General features: G+C 34.2%; 2 protein-coding genes and 2 long non-coding RNA genes across 5 annotated transcripts in view; 1 reads left to right on the top strand and 3 right to left on the bottom strand.

The window, feature by feature from the left end:
* Positions 1–1,280: 1,280 nt before the first annotated feature.
* On the bottom strand, positions 1,281–1,947 carry LOC148692773 (uncharacterized). The gene is made up of 2 exons (XR_015952951.1): positions 1,812–1,947; positions 1,281–1,432 (listed from the first exon to the last, which is right to left on the bottom strand). It is a non-coding gene; the product is annotated as an uncharacterized LOC148692773 (long non-coding RNA).
* A 260-nt stretch (positions 1,948–2,207) lies between these two features.
* LOC148692772 (uncharacterized) lies at positions 2,208–4,607 on the top strand. Its single transcript, XR_015952946.1, has 2 exons — positions 2,208–3,043; positions 4,246–4,607. It is a non-coding gene; the product is annotated as an uncharacterized LOC148692772 (long non-coding RNA).
* Positions 3,819–17,290, bottom strand: part of LOC148692761 (putative disease resistance protein At4g27220) — a 91,669-nt gene continuing 78,197 nt past the window's right edge. The window contains exons 2-3 of the mRNA XM_088679061.1: positions 4,950–4,994; positions 3,819–4,066 (exon numbers count right to left, since the gene is read on the bottom strand). Coding sequence (XP_088535187.1) covers positions 4,975–4,994 — 20 coding nt within the window. The 3' untranslated portion in view covers positions 3,819–4,066; positions 4,950–4,974. The remainder of the gene's footprint in view (positions 4,067–4,949; positions 4,995–17,290) is intronic.
* On the bottom strand, positions 4,390–12,713 carry LOC148692771 (disease resistance protein At4g27190-like). 2 transcript variants are annotated; one of them, XM_088679058.1, is made up of 7 exons: positions 12,566–12,713; positions 12,333–12,448; positions 11,691–11,817; positions 7,074–9,856; positions 6,183–6,947; positions 5,488–6,092; positions 4,390–5,017 (listed from the first exon to the last, which is right to left on the bottom strand). In XM_088679058.1, the coding sequence occupies exons 4-7, from the start codon at positions 9,771–9,773 to the stop codon at positions 5,014–5,016; spliced, it is 4,074 nt and encodes a 1,357-aa protein (XP_088535184.1). In that variant the 5' UTR covers positions 9,774–9,856; positions 11,691–11,817; positions 12,333–12,448; positions 12,566–12,713; the 3' UTR covers positions 4,390–5,013. The 2 variants fall into 2 exon arrangements, with proteins under 2 accessions (XP_088535184.1, XP_088535183.1); XM_088679057.1 differs by lacking the exons at positions 4,390–5,017; positions 11,691–11,817; positions 12,333–12,448; positions 12,566–12,713 and having other exon boundaries at positions 5,472–6,092; positions 7,074–9,794.

Below are 17,290 nucleotides of genomic sequence, written 5' to 3'. Positions count from 1 at the left end.
ATCATTACATGCGAATTTGAATTATATTACATCTCGTCATTATTATTATTATCAAAACATGTTCTGTCTCATCTCACATATCAAACGTACTTTTGATGATAGATAATATCATTTACTCCCACAAACAAAAAAAAAAAAAAAAAAAAAAAAGAAGGGGGAAAAGAATTAAGATGTAAAAAGTGGGATAAACCCATTTTCTTTCCTCCTCCCGTATCCTCCCTCCTTCTGTTTTGCGCTGCAACAGGAGCCCCATTAAACAGCAAGCCGACGACTGCCGAGTGCCGACGCAACAGCTCTGTCATCCACGGGTCACCAAAGGCTCTCAAACTACACATCTAGAATGCTCTTGCCGTCCTTTATCCAATCCCCAAGTTAGTTTCTATAAATTCGTAGGCGATTTTCCTCAACTTCAAATTTAAGAAACGGTGACCCAGGGTTTTCCGGCCAACTTCCGGCCAATATCGCCGGAATTGGACCTCGACCCAAGAGGTAGAAATGATCCTCTTCTCGTGGGCTGTTCTCCAATGTAAGTTCCTTTTCCAAATTTTCAACTTTCAGTTTTGGGATTGATTCTTGATTTCGAATTTTATTCGATTTTGTGTGTGAATGTCGGAGATGAGACTTATGGTAATTGTTGTATCTGTGAAGTTGTTGAAATCCCTAACGATTACGTTCCCGGTTGATAGTTGAAGCATGTCTATAGCATGATGTGGGATTGAACTCTTTTGCGTAGGAATTATAAAATTCATGGAAAGAATGTGAAAATGTGGCACGAAATTAGAAAATGGGGGTCAAAATCATGTTATGATGAAGGCAATAGCTTAGCCTGATTCCTTGTTTATTGTAGTTGTATTCAGCAGCTTACTTTGGTTTTAAATTGCCTGCTGTCCAGTAGATGTTTAATGTGGAGGAAATTCTCTCTTGAAGTTGCCTGAACTTACCTATTTGGTAGACAAGGCTACTCAAGGGAGAGCTAACCTGAGGTGTGAGTGGACATTTATTTAAGAAATGTTTTTTCTTTATCAAATATTAAGCATGCCTAGATAAATATTAGGGGAAAACCAGATTTTATGAATTAATATCAGATCTTATAGTGAATGGTATTATTTAGCTTACATGTGTATGATCAATATTACATGTGTCATTCTACAAACATGTCATTCATCTTATACGTGTATGGTATTACAGAACTTTTCCAAATTATCATTATAAATGGCAATACAAGAACTCGAGCACAAATAAGCAAACACAAATGATGCAAATTTAGAAACAAACAGTAATAATCGCAATCGAAATTTATGGTACATAAAATAAGCAACATAAATAGTATTTTTGGAATGAAATTCTGGTGCAACAAATGTCCTTTTATTGGTTTGTACATATGATATAGTAAACGAATTGCTGTAGCCACAACGTTCTTTAAACTCTTTTCCTGCATGCATTGGAGAATATTAGAAATCACTGAAATTGGAATAAGTTGAAACGCTTATGCTTATTGTATATGTGTTTCCAAAAATAGGGGGTTAAGGACTCAATTAATTTTTAAGCCACTTAGCACTACGGTTATGTTTATTGTATATGTGTTTCTGATAAAGGTTTCTCTTGAGGCAGTTGGTAATCTGAAATGTTTCTTCCTCACACCTTAACTGCTATTAGCTACCTCGGAAAAATGAATCAGGTAGCAGATTGTGGTTTTAGATCCAAACTGTTCAATTTTTCAAGTGCTATACATGTATGTATATATTATATAAAACATGGTAGAATATTTTTTGAGTGCTATATGGATAAGTTGGAGATGGAAACATGCTAACCTTTGTGCTTGATCAATCAATTGTGTTCGTCCTTCCTGTCGATTCCTTGTTTGTGTTGGAGATTCCTTGTTTGTTTATAATGCTTGTAGTTTGAGTGATTGCAAGTTTGAGTAGTGTAAAGTTTTTCTTGTTTAATCACAAGAAGTTTGACCATGGACGATGAAAACAAGTATTTCAACTGGTTGCAATAATAGACCCGCAGCGATTTCAAGTTTCCGAAGCTGCTTCCTGTCAACATCGGTTGTGAACTACCCGTCTCCCAAACACGCGTTAAACTTGGCAGCTTCTGTAACTCGAAGGACCTCAATTTATTGAATGCTTCAACGGAGTGACTACTTTCTTCATGCTTCGATCCCTTTAGTTGGAAAATCACTTCCATTAAATTACAGTCACTTACAGTAAGATTCCACGGAGCTATAAAGTTTAAGGATAGTATGATAATTTTGTATTACCACGGAAAATCACTTCCATTGAATTACAGTCACTTACAGTAAGATTCCACGGAACTATAAATGAAGATTTCACGGAACTATAAAGTTTAAGGATAGTATGATAATTTTGTATTACCATGGCAGATTACCTTATGCTGCCAGATTACCTTTATTTTTCATTTCTATTTCAAATTATTTTATTTCTTTCCTTTTTATTTTCTCTTTTTATTTAGATGTGTATTAAAATTGGCAAAAAATTAATGTATTCCTTTTTATTTGTAATTTGTAAGTGAAAGATTTTATGTTCAATTATTATTAAAGACGAATTTAAACTATCGTACTTCTAGTCATTATTATCATCAAAACGTGTTCCGTCCTATCTCACGTACCGAACGCACTTTTAGTGATAAATAATAGAGTTTATTCCATAAAATAAATGTATAAAAGAATTAAGATAAAAAAAGTAGGAGAAACCATTTTCTCTCCTCCTCCGGTATCCTTTCTCCTCTTTTGCGCTGCAACAGAAGCCCCATTAAACAGCAAGCCGACGACTGCCGAGTGCCGACACAAAAGCTCTGTCGTCCACGGGTCACCAAAGGCTCTCAAACTACACATCCAGAATGCTCTTGCCGTCCTTCATCCAATCCCCAAGTTAGTTTCTATAAATTCGTAGGCGATTTTCCTCAATTTCTAATTTAAGAAACGGTGACCAAAACCGGCCAACTTCCGGTCAATATCACCGGAATTGGACCTCGACCCAAGAGGTAGAAATGATCCTCTTCTCGTGGGCTGTTCTCCAATGTAAGTTCTTTTTCCAAATTTTCAACTTTCAGTTTTGGGATTGATTCTTGATTTCGAATTTTATTCGATTTTGTGTGTGAATGTCGGAGATGAGACTTATGTGAATTATTGTATCTGTGAAGTTGTTGAAACCCCTAACGATTACGTTCTCGGTTGAAGCATGTCTATAACATGGTGTAGGCTTGAACTCTGTAGAACCTTGTATTGTTGTGAATAGGAATTATAAAATTATAAAATTATAAAATTCATAGGAATTTTATAATTCATTGGAACACTTTTGCATAGGAATTATAAAATTCATGGAAAGAATGTGAAAATGTGGTACGGAATTAGAAAATGGGGGCCAAAATCATGTTATGATGAAGGCAATAGCTTAGCCTGATTCCTTGTTTACTGTAGTTGTCCAGTAGATGTTTAAGACTTCATGTGGAGGAAATTCTCTCTTGAAGTTGCTTGAACTTACGTATTTGGTAGACAAGGCTCCTCATGGGAGGACATTTATTTAAGAAATGTTTTTTCTTTATCAAATATTAAGCATGCCTAGATAAATATGATTTCCGTTATGTTTAGGGGAAAATCAGATTTTATGAATTAATATCAGACCTTATAGTGAATGATCATATTATTCAGCCTACATTAGTTGCGGCTAGGCTAAGCATAGGAAAGTAAGAACATGATAATATTATTTAGCTTACATGTGTATGATCAATATTACATGTGTCATTCTACAAACATGTCATTCATCTTTTACGTGTATGGTATTACAGAACTTTTAGCATTATAAATTGAAATGCAAATATTGGTAGCTAGAGACAACTTTTCCAAATTATCATAACAAATAAGCAAACTCTAATTTAGAAACAAACAGTTACAATCACAATCGAAATTTATAATACATAAAATAAGCAACATAAATAGTATTTTTGGAATGAAATTCTGGTGCAACAAATGACCTTTTATTGGCTTGTACATATGATATGGTAAACGAATTGCTGAAGCCACAACGTTCTGTAAACTCTTGTCCTGCATGCATTGGAGAATATTAGAAATCACTGAAGTTGGAATAAGTTGAAATGGTAATGCTTATTGTATATGTGTTTCAGAAAATAGCGGTTTAAGGACAAAATTAATTTTCAAGTCACTGAGCACTACAGTTATGTTTATTGTATATGTGTTTCTCAAAACGGTTATGCTTGTTGTAGGTGAGACATGCTAACAGAAAAAGGTTATTCCAATATTAATGTGGAATCTGATAAAGGTTTCTTGAGGCAGTTGCCAATCCGAAAAGCTTCTTCCATCTTAACTGCTATTGGGTGTAAGACTTTTATTGGGCTTACATCTATATAGGAGTCCTAATTGATTAAGGATAAAAGAAAGGAAGTAATATTTGATTATTCCGGATTACTTATGGTGAAGTATAGCAATAATTTTTGGGAATATCAATCCTATTAGTTCATGGATTTTAGAGGTGCTAAAGATCTGTATTAGGGTTTTCTTTATGGGCGAGAAACCTAATACTCTCACCTATAAATATAAGGCTTATGTCCCACTTTTATACACATTATTCTAGCACAAAACACTACCCCATATAGGAGTGCATAAGGCGTGTAGAGAGAGATGAAGATCTTTGCTTGTTCGTTGCTGATCATGGTTCAATCTTGTTCATATCAATGGCTTCTCAAGGTTAGTACTTGCATATTATAGATCGACTTGCATTGGGTACCTCAAAAAAATCAATTAGGTAGCAGAATGTGGTTTGACGATCCTTATTGTTCAATTTTTTAAGTACTATCCATGTATGTATATATTCTATAAAACATGGTAGAATAATTTTTTGAGTACTTTATAGATAATTTCATCAGTTTTTACTAAACCTAAAAGAAGTTGGAGATGGAAACATGCTAACCTTTGTGCTTGATCAATCAATTGTGTTAGTCATCTTCATCCTCCCCATAGAATTCGTAATACTCTCACCTAAAAGACAGATGTTTTCTTGAGATAGAGTTGAGTTTTAAAAAATAAAATTACTTAAATACACTTTAGTGTGAACATATGCACATTTATATGGTATTTGACTAAATTTTGAGAAATCTTTTGTCAAACTAAATATGAACTGTGGATTATGCTTTCCCTAAATTTGTAGTAAAAATTATGGTGGTGTTTGCCATATTATGCTTGTAGCTCAAAACCAGAACGTATATGTTGGTTGAATAAATAGAAATTTAAGATTGAGCATATATAGCTCACTGACTGTAAATTATCAACCTAGCTATTCTTCAGTCCTTCGTAAAAACATTAAGGATCGAAAGAGTTGGAACAAACAACTTGAAGCATTACTGTTTAGGAGAAAATCTTTGTTGGTTTAGTGGTTGTATATTGATGATGCGGTCTTCCAGGTGGACACAAAAGTGATTGCAAATTAGAAACATTAATCTAAAGCATACCTTGTCCATTCCTGTCGAAATGCGGGTTTTACTTGCAATCGGGGATTATGCGTGTCAACAAGCTTAGAATCAAATGGCCTTAAGTCTTGCACATTAATAACCTTCAATAACTCCAAAGACGGCAACTTCAAAGTGTAAGCTTCGCCACAAAAATACTTGAGTTTTGGCAGACTTTTAAGCTTGATGGACTTCACTTTCGGTAATGTAATTATTTCAGCTGTTTCTTCTTCTGCGGCAACGATTTCTTCCATCTGCTTACACTTGTTAACTTCTATGTCCTCTACACTCGCAAGAAGTTTGACTATGGACGAAGAAAACAAGTATTTCAACTGGTTGCAATGATCGACCGACAGCGATTTCAAGTTTCCGAAACTGCTTCCTGTGAACATTGGTTGTGAGCTACCTGTCTCCCAAACACGCGTTAAACTTGGTAACGTACGTAACAAGAAGAACCTCAATTTTTTGAATGCTTCAACGGAGTGACTACTTTCTTCATGCTTTGGTCCCTTGAGTTGGAAAATCACTTCCATTGAATTACAGTCAATTACATAAAGAGTTTCGAGATTATCATCATCATTTGAGTCCTCCAGATTAGTTGGTGTAACCTAGAAAATTAAACACGATCAACAAGATGATACAATACTAATTAAAAGTTGTAATTATAGGGGTTAATTGAACCTGATTTAAAAGCTTACCTCCAGATTAATTGGACGTGGCAATATTTCAATGGGGCGTTGGGCGTTTGGTCTTGAATATGGTATGCATCCACATCCATCAGGGCACCAATTTGATGAACGTGTTGGAGAGGTGCTGAAATCATGACTTGTTGAATCCTTCTCAGACTTATTCGCTAACTTCTTTCTTTGTGGAATTACAGCACCCAATGTCTTCAATTTGTCACATTCTTCCACGTGCATATTTTTTGTGGATGACCATAGAAATGTAGATCCCGCTGGACAAAGACTTGTGAGACGAGGCAGGTATTTTAGTTCAAATGTGTTCAGTTTCCTCGGATACAAAATCATGTCTTTTGTCGCCTCTTCTTCATTTTCCTCTGTGATTCTGACTATAGTTTCAATGTCCCGACATCCTGATATCTTTACCTTTTCAAGATTCAAAAGTTCTCGGGCAATTAAATGCGAGAACACATAATTTATTCCAGAACAATTTGTCAATTTCAAATATCTCAAATTTTGGAAGCCCTGGAATCCAGACGGAATGTTTTTCCACAAGTGTGTAAACGAACAAAAGAGCATCTTCAACTTACGTAACTGGGGACATGTTGGAGCTGTCTGCCCATCCATAACTATATGGATTTTCAGATCAAATAGCACGCCTTCAAACTCCATTTCAGACAACTCTACCTCTTCTAAACTTGGAAACCATGAAATGCACTTTGATGGAAATATTGCTTTTTCAAATATTCCTGCAGATTGATGCTCAACCCCTGGCGTTGTTTCCTGAAAAAGAAAAATCATTATCAGTTAAAGAAAAATTATGCACCAACTTAAGCATTTCGTAAGAATTTCAAATTTCCACATATCGGCTGCCTCCTCATATCATAGAGATTGGAGAGTGGGACATACCTCTTGGTTGGAGTATAGCTTGTTAGCTTGGAAGAAACCAACCAAATTCTGTAGACCCAAGAGATTCAAATTGGTTAATTTATGAAAAGATATCATATCGGCTTCCTCATCGTGTTCTCTCCCCTGCTTTGACACAATTTCTTCCATTTGATAACATCCACCAATAGCTAATTCCTGGAGTTGTACCAAGTTTTTCGCTGCTGATAGTGAAAAGGCATATTTTAAGACACCACAACCTGACAATTGAAGGAATCTTAGGTTGGTCAAAAAGCTATTCGGAAGCGGACCAATTGATTGTTTGCGAGGAAAGAGTGCACTTGTTCCATTTACAAGATACTCGATATTTGGACACTTATCAAGATACAAAACTTTCAAATCTTGAAATCCCTCTTCGTCTAAATCAGTGAGGGCAGAGAAATTCTTAACATTGTGCAAAGTCAATTTTTTAGATTTTTTCAATATAAGTCTAACTGCTTGACTCTCCATCAACTTGCTTGCATCACTTTCATCAATCACCAAACAATTTTCGAACGCATAAGCTGTCATCATCATCAACTTCCTTGCATCACTTTCAGCACGTCTATCGATCATCTCACAAAATCCCTTTTCCCCAGTTCCCAAGAATATATGGAATTTTATTGTTAGGCTTTTCAAGACTAAGTCTTTTGGCAACAAGTGGATGACATTTATGGATAGAACCTTCAAATGATGAGACAGAGACATCACCTCAGAAATGCTTGCCATCCTCTTATCTTCTCTTCCTGTTCCAAGGTCCCATTTATCGAAGCTACCCATCATATACAACTCTTCAAGTCTACATAAGCCGGAGAAGATACCATGTGGAATCACCTTAAGATTCCAGCAGTTTGTCGTATCTAACAACCTCAACTGTTTAAGTCGTCCAATTTCCCTCGGCAACTCACACATGTAAAAACAATCCCGAAAGCTGAGGATTTCTAAATTCTCCAAACTCCCAATAACATCAGTAGACATGCCATCAAAGTCAGACCCATCTAGGCACAAGGTCCGCAGGTTCTTCAGTACTCCTAGTGATCTTGATGAGCCTAGGTCTTCCATTTCCACCAAAGCTAAAACCTTTAGTTCTTTCATCGCATTACAAATGATGTCCATGCTACCTTTTGAAAAACGTCCTTTCATCGTCTGTAGAAGCTCAAGTTTTGGGCAACCAATTGGAATCTCCAGATCGCCAACCAGTGAGATTGTGTCATATGTAGCTAAATTTGGCCACTCTTTATTTTCAACATGACTTCTTACCAGAAATCGATGTGGATCTCTTGAAGCAATCGATATGGCAACATCGCGAACTATGTCATGCATTTTTGTAGTCTCACTCTTGCCACCATCTAGTAACAAAAACCTTCTTTGTAGTTGGGCAACCAACGAATGCACTCTATTTCTTGTATCTTCCAAAGTAGAGCAGTTGCTAAAATATCCTCGACCCCACCCATATCGAACCAAATACTCAATTGGAATATCATAATCTTCTGGAAATAAACAACAAAGTAAAAGACATGACTTGGCTTCATCACTCTCCAATCTATCATAACTCCATTTTATGCTAGAATAAACTTTGTCATTCACTCCAGGGATGTTCACTGGGGTAGAATTTCGCAGCTGATTAAGGGCATCATCCCATTCACTTTTGTTTTTCTTTTCTAGGGCTTTTCCAACAGTTACAATTGCAATAGGTAAACCTCTACATTCCTTCACGACATCTTTTGCAATGGAACGTAAATCAGGATCATTGAAGGATTCACCTACCATTTCTCGAAAGAGCTCCTGTGATTCTTCTGTTGTTAAAGTCGGGACTGCAATAATTGGTTGACTTCCCATCCTGTTGCAGACTTCCCAATCTCGTGATGTCAACAAAACTTTGCACCCTTTATGAGCATCTGCAGAAGGGAGTCCAATAGCCTCAAAATCAGGCTCTGTCCAGACATCATCTAATACAATCAGGATCCTTTTTATTTCCATGAGTCTTCCATGTAGCTTTAGTGCTCTTCCGGGCTTGGATTCCTCCTCAAATTTCAAATCTATTTCGTCTGGAATTTCCGACTGGATCGTCCTAATACTTGGACTTTGAGACACAGTTGCCATCACAATTTTATCAAACAGTTTCAGTTTTTCCAATCTTGTGATGATTTCTTTTACCATTGTGGTTTTACCCACACCCCCCATTCCACAAATCCCGATCATTCGTACTTCTTCCCTCTTCAAACCCTCTATCACCTCATTCATGTTCGCCATTCTGGACTTAAAATCCTTAAAACCTTTTTCGAATGTTGACCGAGGTGCACGATGGGCCACATTTTCAATTCTTTCTTCGTTTTGGAGCTGAAGAACACGTTGTGTAATCTTATAGGCTCTCCGACTCAAGCTCCATCGATACACACATCGCCTTTTCTTGTTAATTTCATCCTCAAACTGCAACACTTTTTTGACGAGGTCGTCGTTCACATTCTTTAGCCAACTCTGAACATCAGGTTTGATGATTTCACCGTTCCTTTTGGCAGCATCTACCAATCCCTGCACTCTATCTCTCTTGTCAAAAAGCTTTTTTATCTCACCCTTAAGACTTTCAAGGTTGGAATGGTAATTAACCGAATAGCCAAACTCTGTTCCTATTGGTGTGACCAAGGACTCTCCAATTTTTGAGGCAATTGCAATTATAATTTCCATTTCCTTCTGAAATCAAAGACTACGGCTGGAATGCTCCTCTTTGTTGCTGGCTTTTGTAAGTCTCGCGCTCAGTGCTCTAATGCCTAAACCAAAGCAGCACCCCAACACAACATCAATAATCATTATTTTTGTCTTCTTTAAATCTAAATTGTATTATTACTTAGTACTACAGTTTAGTAGTATTTCTATTCACTTCTAAATTAAAGGTCTTAGGTTCGATTCTCTCTTTTTGGCGAACTTGAGCCACATTATTGCAAGCTTTTACACTGTAAGCAACGTGATATATCAGGGATTTTTTAGTTCTTTTATTTCTTTATATTTTTGTTTTATTGTTTTTTCATTCTTCCTCATCCCATTACCAAAGACCTCACACCTCCACTACGTTTTTTTTTTTTTTAATTTTTTTTTGCCAGCAGCCCTCATGGTTCGTTTCAAATTTCAAGCCCATCAACTACTGTTTATGACAGTTTTGAGCCCAGCCAGAAAACTTATCAATTTTTTTCTCTATTTTTATCTTTTGTTTGAGTTTTGTGTTGATCTTTGTTAGTTTTCCTCTATGACTCATACCTTAAGGCTTAAGTATCGCTTAGCTCAAACCCGTAACGATGAAGCTTTCTGCAAAGTCCCGCCTGATGCTTATCAAATTATATCTTTGTTATAATTTCTTCATTCAAAATATTTATCAAATTATCTCTTTGTTATAATTTCTTTGTAAAAAATATTTTTTTTCCTCCTAAAATTAAAATATAATTTTACCTTCAAGATAATGAAATTGGTGGATGTTTATATTTTTAAAATTATTATGTCTACATTTTATTGAGAGAATTATTTTGTATATATGGTTGATTGGTACATTTAGTTTTAGTGTTGGTACGTTTAATTCTAGTTTATGGTACGTTTGATTTTAGTTTTGGTTTGTTTAATTTTAATTTTTGGTACATATCACATATCATTGGTTGATAACTTAATAATATGTCTCTTTGTTTTGGATTAATAAAAATAATAAATTTGGTTTGAAGAATGCTAGATTACGGAGCTACTTTTTGAATAAATTGGTGGATCAATGGCACTTCATGTAATTTTGAATTTCGAAAAGAGGACATTTTAGAAAACGTGGCCCTAAAATTGTAGAAAATAGTTTAATAAAAAGTCTAAATGATAGGGATGTTGCACCTAGATCAAAATTCCCCTTACTTATATCTATATATTTGAAATAATTGTAGATTAAATCTTGAACCAAATCACATTCTTTATCTTTAAGTAGGTACTTTAATCTACATAAAATAATTTCCGCATACCTATATGTGAAATATAGGTAAAATAAATCTTGAACCAAATCACATCCTTTATGTTGTAGGTAAATTATTTTGCATGTATTATTGCATATACATTAAGCATATTTTATTTTTATTATATATGTGTAGTAAAATAATTTACCCATATTTATATAGAATATAATTAAATAATTTTGAAAAAAAAAAATAACATTCTTATATTTTGTTGGTAACTAATGCTCACATATTTTGAAAACGGAAAAACTAAACCCAAAAAAAAAAAAAATCCTAATTTATGCAAATTTGAAAAGCAACTAAGCAATTTAAAAAGGAAAAAAAAAAACAAATGAAAACCCTAGAATCATATACTTTTATTAATAATATGCAATGAAATCATGATATTAAAATTTGTTTTTAATCTGACATAAGTTACTAGGGGTATTTTAGGCATATAAAAATACAAAATTTTGTGAAGTCAAAACCTAATCAATAAAATTGTTGAGCTGGAGCTTGAAATAGAATATTCGGCGGGCACTAGAATGTAAAACTAACACTTTTGTTTCTTGGTCAGGTAGGATAAAAACAAACGCCTAAAACAACAAATATTGGATAGAAATAGAGTTTTCGAGAAGGACGTACATACCTGTATCGTAAATCAACGCAATACAACTGTACGACAGAGCAATGCAATTGTCCGGCAGAGTAAAATTGAAATTTTGAAATCTATGCCTTGTTCAGCAACAAATCATATGTCTGTACTGGTAGTGGTGCTTCACGAATTTGGTAGAAAATTTGAATGTTAGCATGCACAAGGAGGGCGGATTATGCACAGCAATGCAAATATATGAACATATAACTTCAATGGGGAAAAGATAATAAGAAGTTTTCTAACAATATAAATAGGAGAAGCAAAAAAATATATATGTAAAGTCACTGAGTTTTTGTTAGGAAAATTTACTACGGTGAGTTTTAGTTAAAGAAAATTGAATTTCAAGGGGGTAAAGTCATATTTTCAATTGATGGTTTCAGTGCATGTGTATATTTATTTACTCATTATTATTTTACAGCATGCAAATTTTGAATAGTTTACATTTCAGCACCATATAGTAGATGCGATTTCAAACTTTTTGTATTGAGTGAGAAAAATAAAAATTCAATTATAAGGGGGGGATTAGCTCAATTTCAGTTGATGTGGATGAACATCAAAACACAAAAACATATAGTACAAACACCTAAAACAACAAATATTGAAAAGAAATGGAGTTTCTAAGAAGTACATACATACCTGTATTGTAAATCAACCCAATGTAACCATCTGATAGAGAAAAAATGAAATTTTGAAATCTATGCCTTGTTCAACAACAATATGTCTGGTACTAGACCTGGTGCTTCACGAATTTGCTAGAAAATATAATGTAAAACCAACACTTTTGTTTCTTAGTCACACATGGGTAAAAATAAACACCTAAAACAACAAATATTGAAAACAAATAGAGTTTTCAAGATGTACATAAGTACCTGTATTGTAAATCAACCCAATGCAACAGTTTCGCAGAGTAAAAGTGAAATTCTGAAATATATGCCTTATTCAGCAACAAGTTATGTGTCTGGTACTAACATTGGTACTTCACGAATTTGCTAGAACAAATGAATGTTGAATGGTATCATGCACAAGGATGACATATTATGTTACCTCAGCAATGCAAATATATGAGCAGATAATAACTTCAATGGGGAAGGGTTAATAAGAGTTTTCCAACAGTATAAATAGAGAAGCAAAAAATATATATTTAATGAGCATTACCTCAAGAGGAGGTGATTCTGAAGCAAGGTATTTTTATTCTCTTTGAACAAGAAAAAGACAAAGTGAAAGAGAATGGGCTGCATTGCTTTCGAACCCATTTTGTATTTCTCTTTATCAAGAAAAAAGTGAAAAAGATTTGGATACTTTGCTTACGAACCACTTGGTATTCTCTTCAACAAAAAGAAGGATAAAGTGAAAGAAAATTGGATGCATTGCTTCCCAACCCCAAATTCTCAAGGCACAATCATGGCTTGAGCCATCCTCATTCGTTCGTGGCATCACATTATTTCACGGTACAAACATCACAATTAGAATTGGTAATCTATTTCGAACAATAGTTGGCCTACTATTAATCGTAGCATATAAATTTTGTACGGATTCGTTTTGATAGTGTTTTTAAAGTTATTGAATACATTTTTAGTAATTAAAAATGTTCTTTTTTTTCCTTCCAATTACAATTAAATGGAATCGAACTATGAACCAGCCTAATCCTAGTAACCCATTTTCCAACCTGGTATCATAAGCAATGCACATCTAGCAAGACCATTATTTCTATGGTAATTTTTAAGAAACTCCTTCAAAAGCATACTATTGTCTCCAATTCGCCTGCCTGCGAAGAAAGCAAATTAAGAGTTGCTCACAATAGTTCCTTAACTAAAAATATGTGATCATTGGTTCCTTAACTTATCAAAACGTGCAGCTATGGTTATTTTCGTCCACTATGTTAGAACTTGCGTCAAAATGAGACACGTGTCATTCACGTGAGGCTGAATCAAGAGACAAATAAGAAAAATCAAATGAGAAAATTGTTGCAATGGTCGCTCAACTCTAACCTAATTGGAGAAATGGTCCCGCAATTTTAACCCAATTAGAGCAACGGTCCTTCAACTTTAACACAATTGGTATAATGGTCATTTAACTATGACTCGTTTTGACGGAGTAGACGAAAAAAACCGTATTTGTACATTTTAATGAGTTAAATGACCAATGGTTGCGCATCTTTAGTTGAGGGACCAACGTTTTAATTGGGTTAATATTGAGGGACCATTGTTACAATTTTGTTGACAAAATGGGGCCAAGGGTTACAAAAGGTGGCGGTAACAAGCAAAAATTATGGTCTTCTTTTCTTCAGCGAAGAACAATTATTCATGAGTTGTTTGTGAGTTAAAAAATTACGTTATCCCTATGTTAATAGCATGGAAGTACCTTTGCCTATGAGTTAAAAATGGACTAAGATTCTTTTCCCTCCTATTTCCATCATCTTCTCTCACATTCTCTTATTTTGTCTTTCTCTTGTTATAAAAAATTAATATAAAATGTTAACGTGACTTAACCATAACTGTTCAAATAGGAGGAGATGGAAGATGAGGAAAAAAAGAGAGGAAAGAGAATCATACTCCATTAAAAATTGCATTTCTTTCCTCTTCTGTTCATCGTCCCTTTTCGCCCTCCCTCTCTACAACTATTTTCCACCGCCATCTTAAAGCCATAAAGGAAAATCCTAAACTAGCAAATCTCAAAGCCATTTCTATAAAATCTCAATTGTAAGCCAAGGGTCTTGCCTTTTGCTGCCTAGAAATCCTTTTTCCAGTTTTAGAAGCTTGGTTAAAACTTTGGGTAAGTAAAACTACTTCAATTATTGAGGTCACGACAGTTTCATACCTCATCTTTTAAAATTGACAATATCATACCGCATCTTACGAATTTGTGACAATGTCATACCTCCGTCAATTTTTCTATTAGTTTTTCTGTTAAGTGCTGATGTAGCAAGAGACGTGGACCACTTTTTATTAAAAAATTAATAAAATATGATTAAAAACTAAAAAAAAATTTAATATTTTTTAAATATTAAAATAATAAATAAAAGTATAAATAATAAATAATAAATAATAAATAAATAAACCTTAGTCGTCCCTTCCCTCCCCCTCTCTCTCTCTCCCCATCTTCATCTACAACACAAAAAAAAAAAAATTGAAAACCCAACCCCACTTGCCCCCCTCCCCCAGGAGAAGGAGGAAGAACCGAAGAAGAAGAAGGAGGAAAAAAAAAACCTGGAAGAAGGAAGAAGAAGAAGAAGGAGGAGGAGAAGGAGGAAGAAGGAGAAGAACAAAAAAAAATTGAAATTGGTGCGGTTTCCTTTTTTTTTTTTTTTTTTTTTTTTTTCTGGGTTGCAGTTTCCATTTTTTTTTTCCTCCTTCTTCTTCTTCTTCTTCTTCTTCGGTTCTTCCCCCTTCTCCTGGGGGAGGGGGGGGTGGGTGGGATTGGGTTTTCAAATTTTTTTTTTTTTTGGGGTGTTAAAGATTAAGCAGATGAAGATGGAGAGAGAGAGAGGGAGAGGGAAGGGACCACTAAGGTTTTTTTTTATTTTTTTTATTTTAATATTTAAAAAATATTAAATATTTTATTAATTTTTTAATAGAAAGTGGTCCCTGTCTCTTGCCACATCAGCACTTAACAGAAAAACTAACAAAAAAATTGATGGAGGTATGATATTGTCACAAATTCGTAAGATGCGGTATGACATTGTCAATTTTAAAAGATGAGATATGAAACTATCGTGACCCCATTAGTTGAGGTAGTTTTTGTACTTTACCCTAAAACTTTTCATTCAAAGGAAAACTAATGAAAAGAGCTTGAAAATTTTGAGTTTTAATGATAAGGACAAAATAAAGAGTAAAATGAATAGTACCATGATTTTTCGTTAAAATGAACAGTACCGTGGGCTTTTTATTAAAACTCCCTTCATTCAAACTGATCCGAGCTTTAAAATCTAAAAACTCAGAAAAATGTTTTGCGAACGGAAAGTGAGACAGAGGAGAGAGAAGGCGGAATGTAGGTTGGGTGAAAAAATATAGATTGAAATGACAAATAACTGAAAAATAACATAACTTTTACTTTTGAATATGAAACCTCACGAACTTTACCAAAAAGTTTAAATCCTAGTTATTACAACGAAAGCTGTCTTCCAATTATTCCCTCACTTGAAATTTTTTATTATTTTAAAGCACGTAAATCAAAATTAGTATCAAATTGAGTCATTATTTTAAAAACAATTACACAAAATCACTCTCTTTTTGCCACTCCATTTCATAATCTTATTATTTATGTTTGGCCTAGACTTGTCCCTCGCACAGATCCTCGGTTCTCTTGGCTGTCGGCAAGGTTTGCTGCAATATGAGTTTGCTGTTAGTTTGAAATGTGCCTTTGTAGTGCCTTTACTAGGCATTGAGGTTCACAATCAAAACTAATATAGATCTGAGCGTGCTACTGTTATCTTTGTATAACAGATTATCTTTATTGGTTATTTACTGGTTTGATTACTTGTGCCACAAGTTACTTTAAAATTCTTGATCTTGTTGGATTGTCACATATGAGTTAAGTTTGCATAAGGTTCTTTTTCTTGTCTTGTAAACAAGGACTTTTACTCATAATATTGTATGTCCAAAACGAAGGGGGTTCAAGACCCTTCCAACCATTTCTTTAATCATAGTTAACTTTTTAAAGAAACAAGGTTCATTAGTTTAGCCAGTTATGATCATAGATGAGACTTTGAGTGAAAAACTTCATAATTTTAAGATACAATCCAATTGTAGTATGAAAAAAAATTCACATCGTGGTATTTTGGATGTTGGAATTGTCAGTTCACTAAAACGACACTTATATAAGAAAAAGACAAGGATTGAGTTTTCCAGGTTCTTCTTCTTTGCGATGGTGGCTCCACAAGTTAGGCCGATATCGAGCTCTGCGATGGTGGGCCCTGTAAATCGTGGCTGCCATATTGCAGAATCCATAAAAAAAATTCTCAGCGAAAACGCATGTATGACCTATCATCTTAATATTTTCTCATAATGCGTATCAATATGAATGCATGAGTGTAAGCAGAATGAAAATCAGAGCTAAAATGAAGATTTCATAGCACTACAAAGTTTAAGGATAGTATAATAATTTTGTATTACCATGGCTGATTACCTTATGTTGTCAGTTTACCTTTATTTTTCATTTCTATTTCAAATTATTTTATTTCTTTTCCTTTTCATTTTGTTTCTTTTTATTTAAATGTGTATTAAAAGTGAAAAAAAAAATTAGAGTAAATTGTAGCAATGATCCTTTAGCTTTAATTAAATTAGAGCAATGGTCCATTAATTAAAAATTCATTACCAATGGTCCCTCAACTCATCAAAATGTGTAACTATAGTTCTTTTCATCAACTATGTTAGAATTTTGTCAAAATAAGTTATGCTAGAAGAATAATTGCTACAATTAGGTCTCTCAACTCATGAAAACATGTAGCTATGGTCTTTTTCGTCAACTTTGTCAAAATTTTGTCAAAAATGAGTTATGTTGGAAGGATCATTGCTACAATTGGGTTAAAGTTGATGAATCATTGTTCCAATTGGATTAAAGTTGAGGTACTATTTCTCTAGTTAGATTAAAGTTGA

Source organism: Pyrus communis, chromosome 11, assembly GCF_041283825.1.
Source record: "Pyrus communis isolate YQ-2024b chromosome 11, ASM4128382v1, whole genome shotgun sequence".
Classification (NCBI taxonomy): Eukaryota; Viridiplantae; Streptophyta; class Magnoliopsida; order Rosales; family Rosaceae; genus Pyrus; species Pyrus communis.
Note: the sequence above shows the minus strand (reverse complement) of the source record. Positions and strands in the feature narration are given on the sequence as shown.

Bases quoted from the DNA above. Each gene is read 5' to 3' on its own strand.
- LOC148692771 (XM_088679057.1), bottom strand. From the start codon at position 9,773: ATGGAAATTATAATTGCAATTGCCTCAAAAATTGGAGAGTCCTTGGTC. The intron at 6,948-7,073 runs GTATGTCCCACT...TTTCTTTTTCAG, and splicing joins AGCTATACTCCAACCAAGAG to GAAACAACGCCAGGGGTTGA. The intron at 6,093-6,182 runs GTAAGCTTTTAA...TTAATTTTCTAG, and splicing joins CACGTCCAATTAATCTGGAG to GTTACACCAACTAATCTGGA.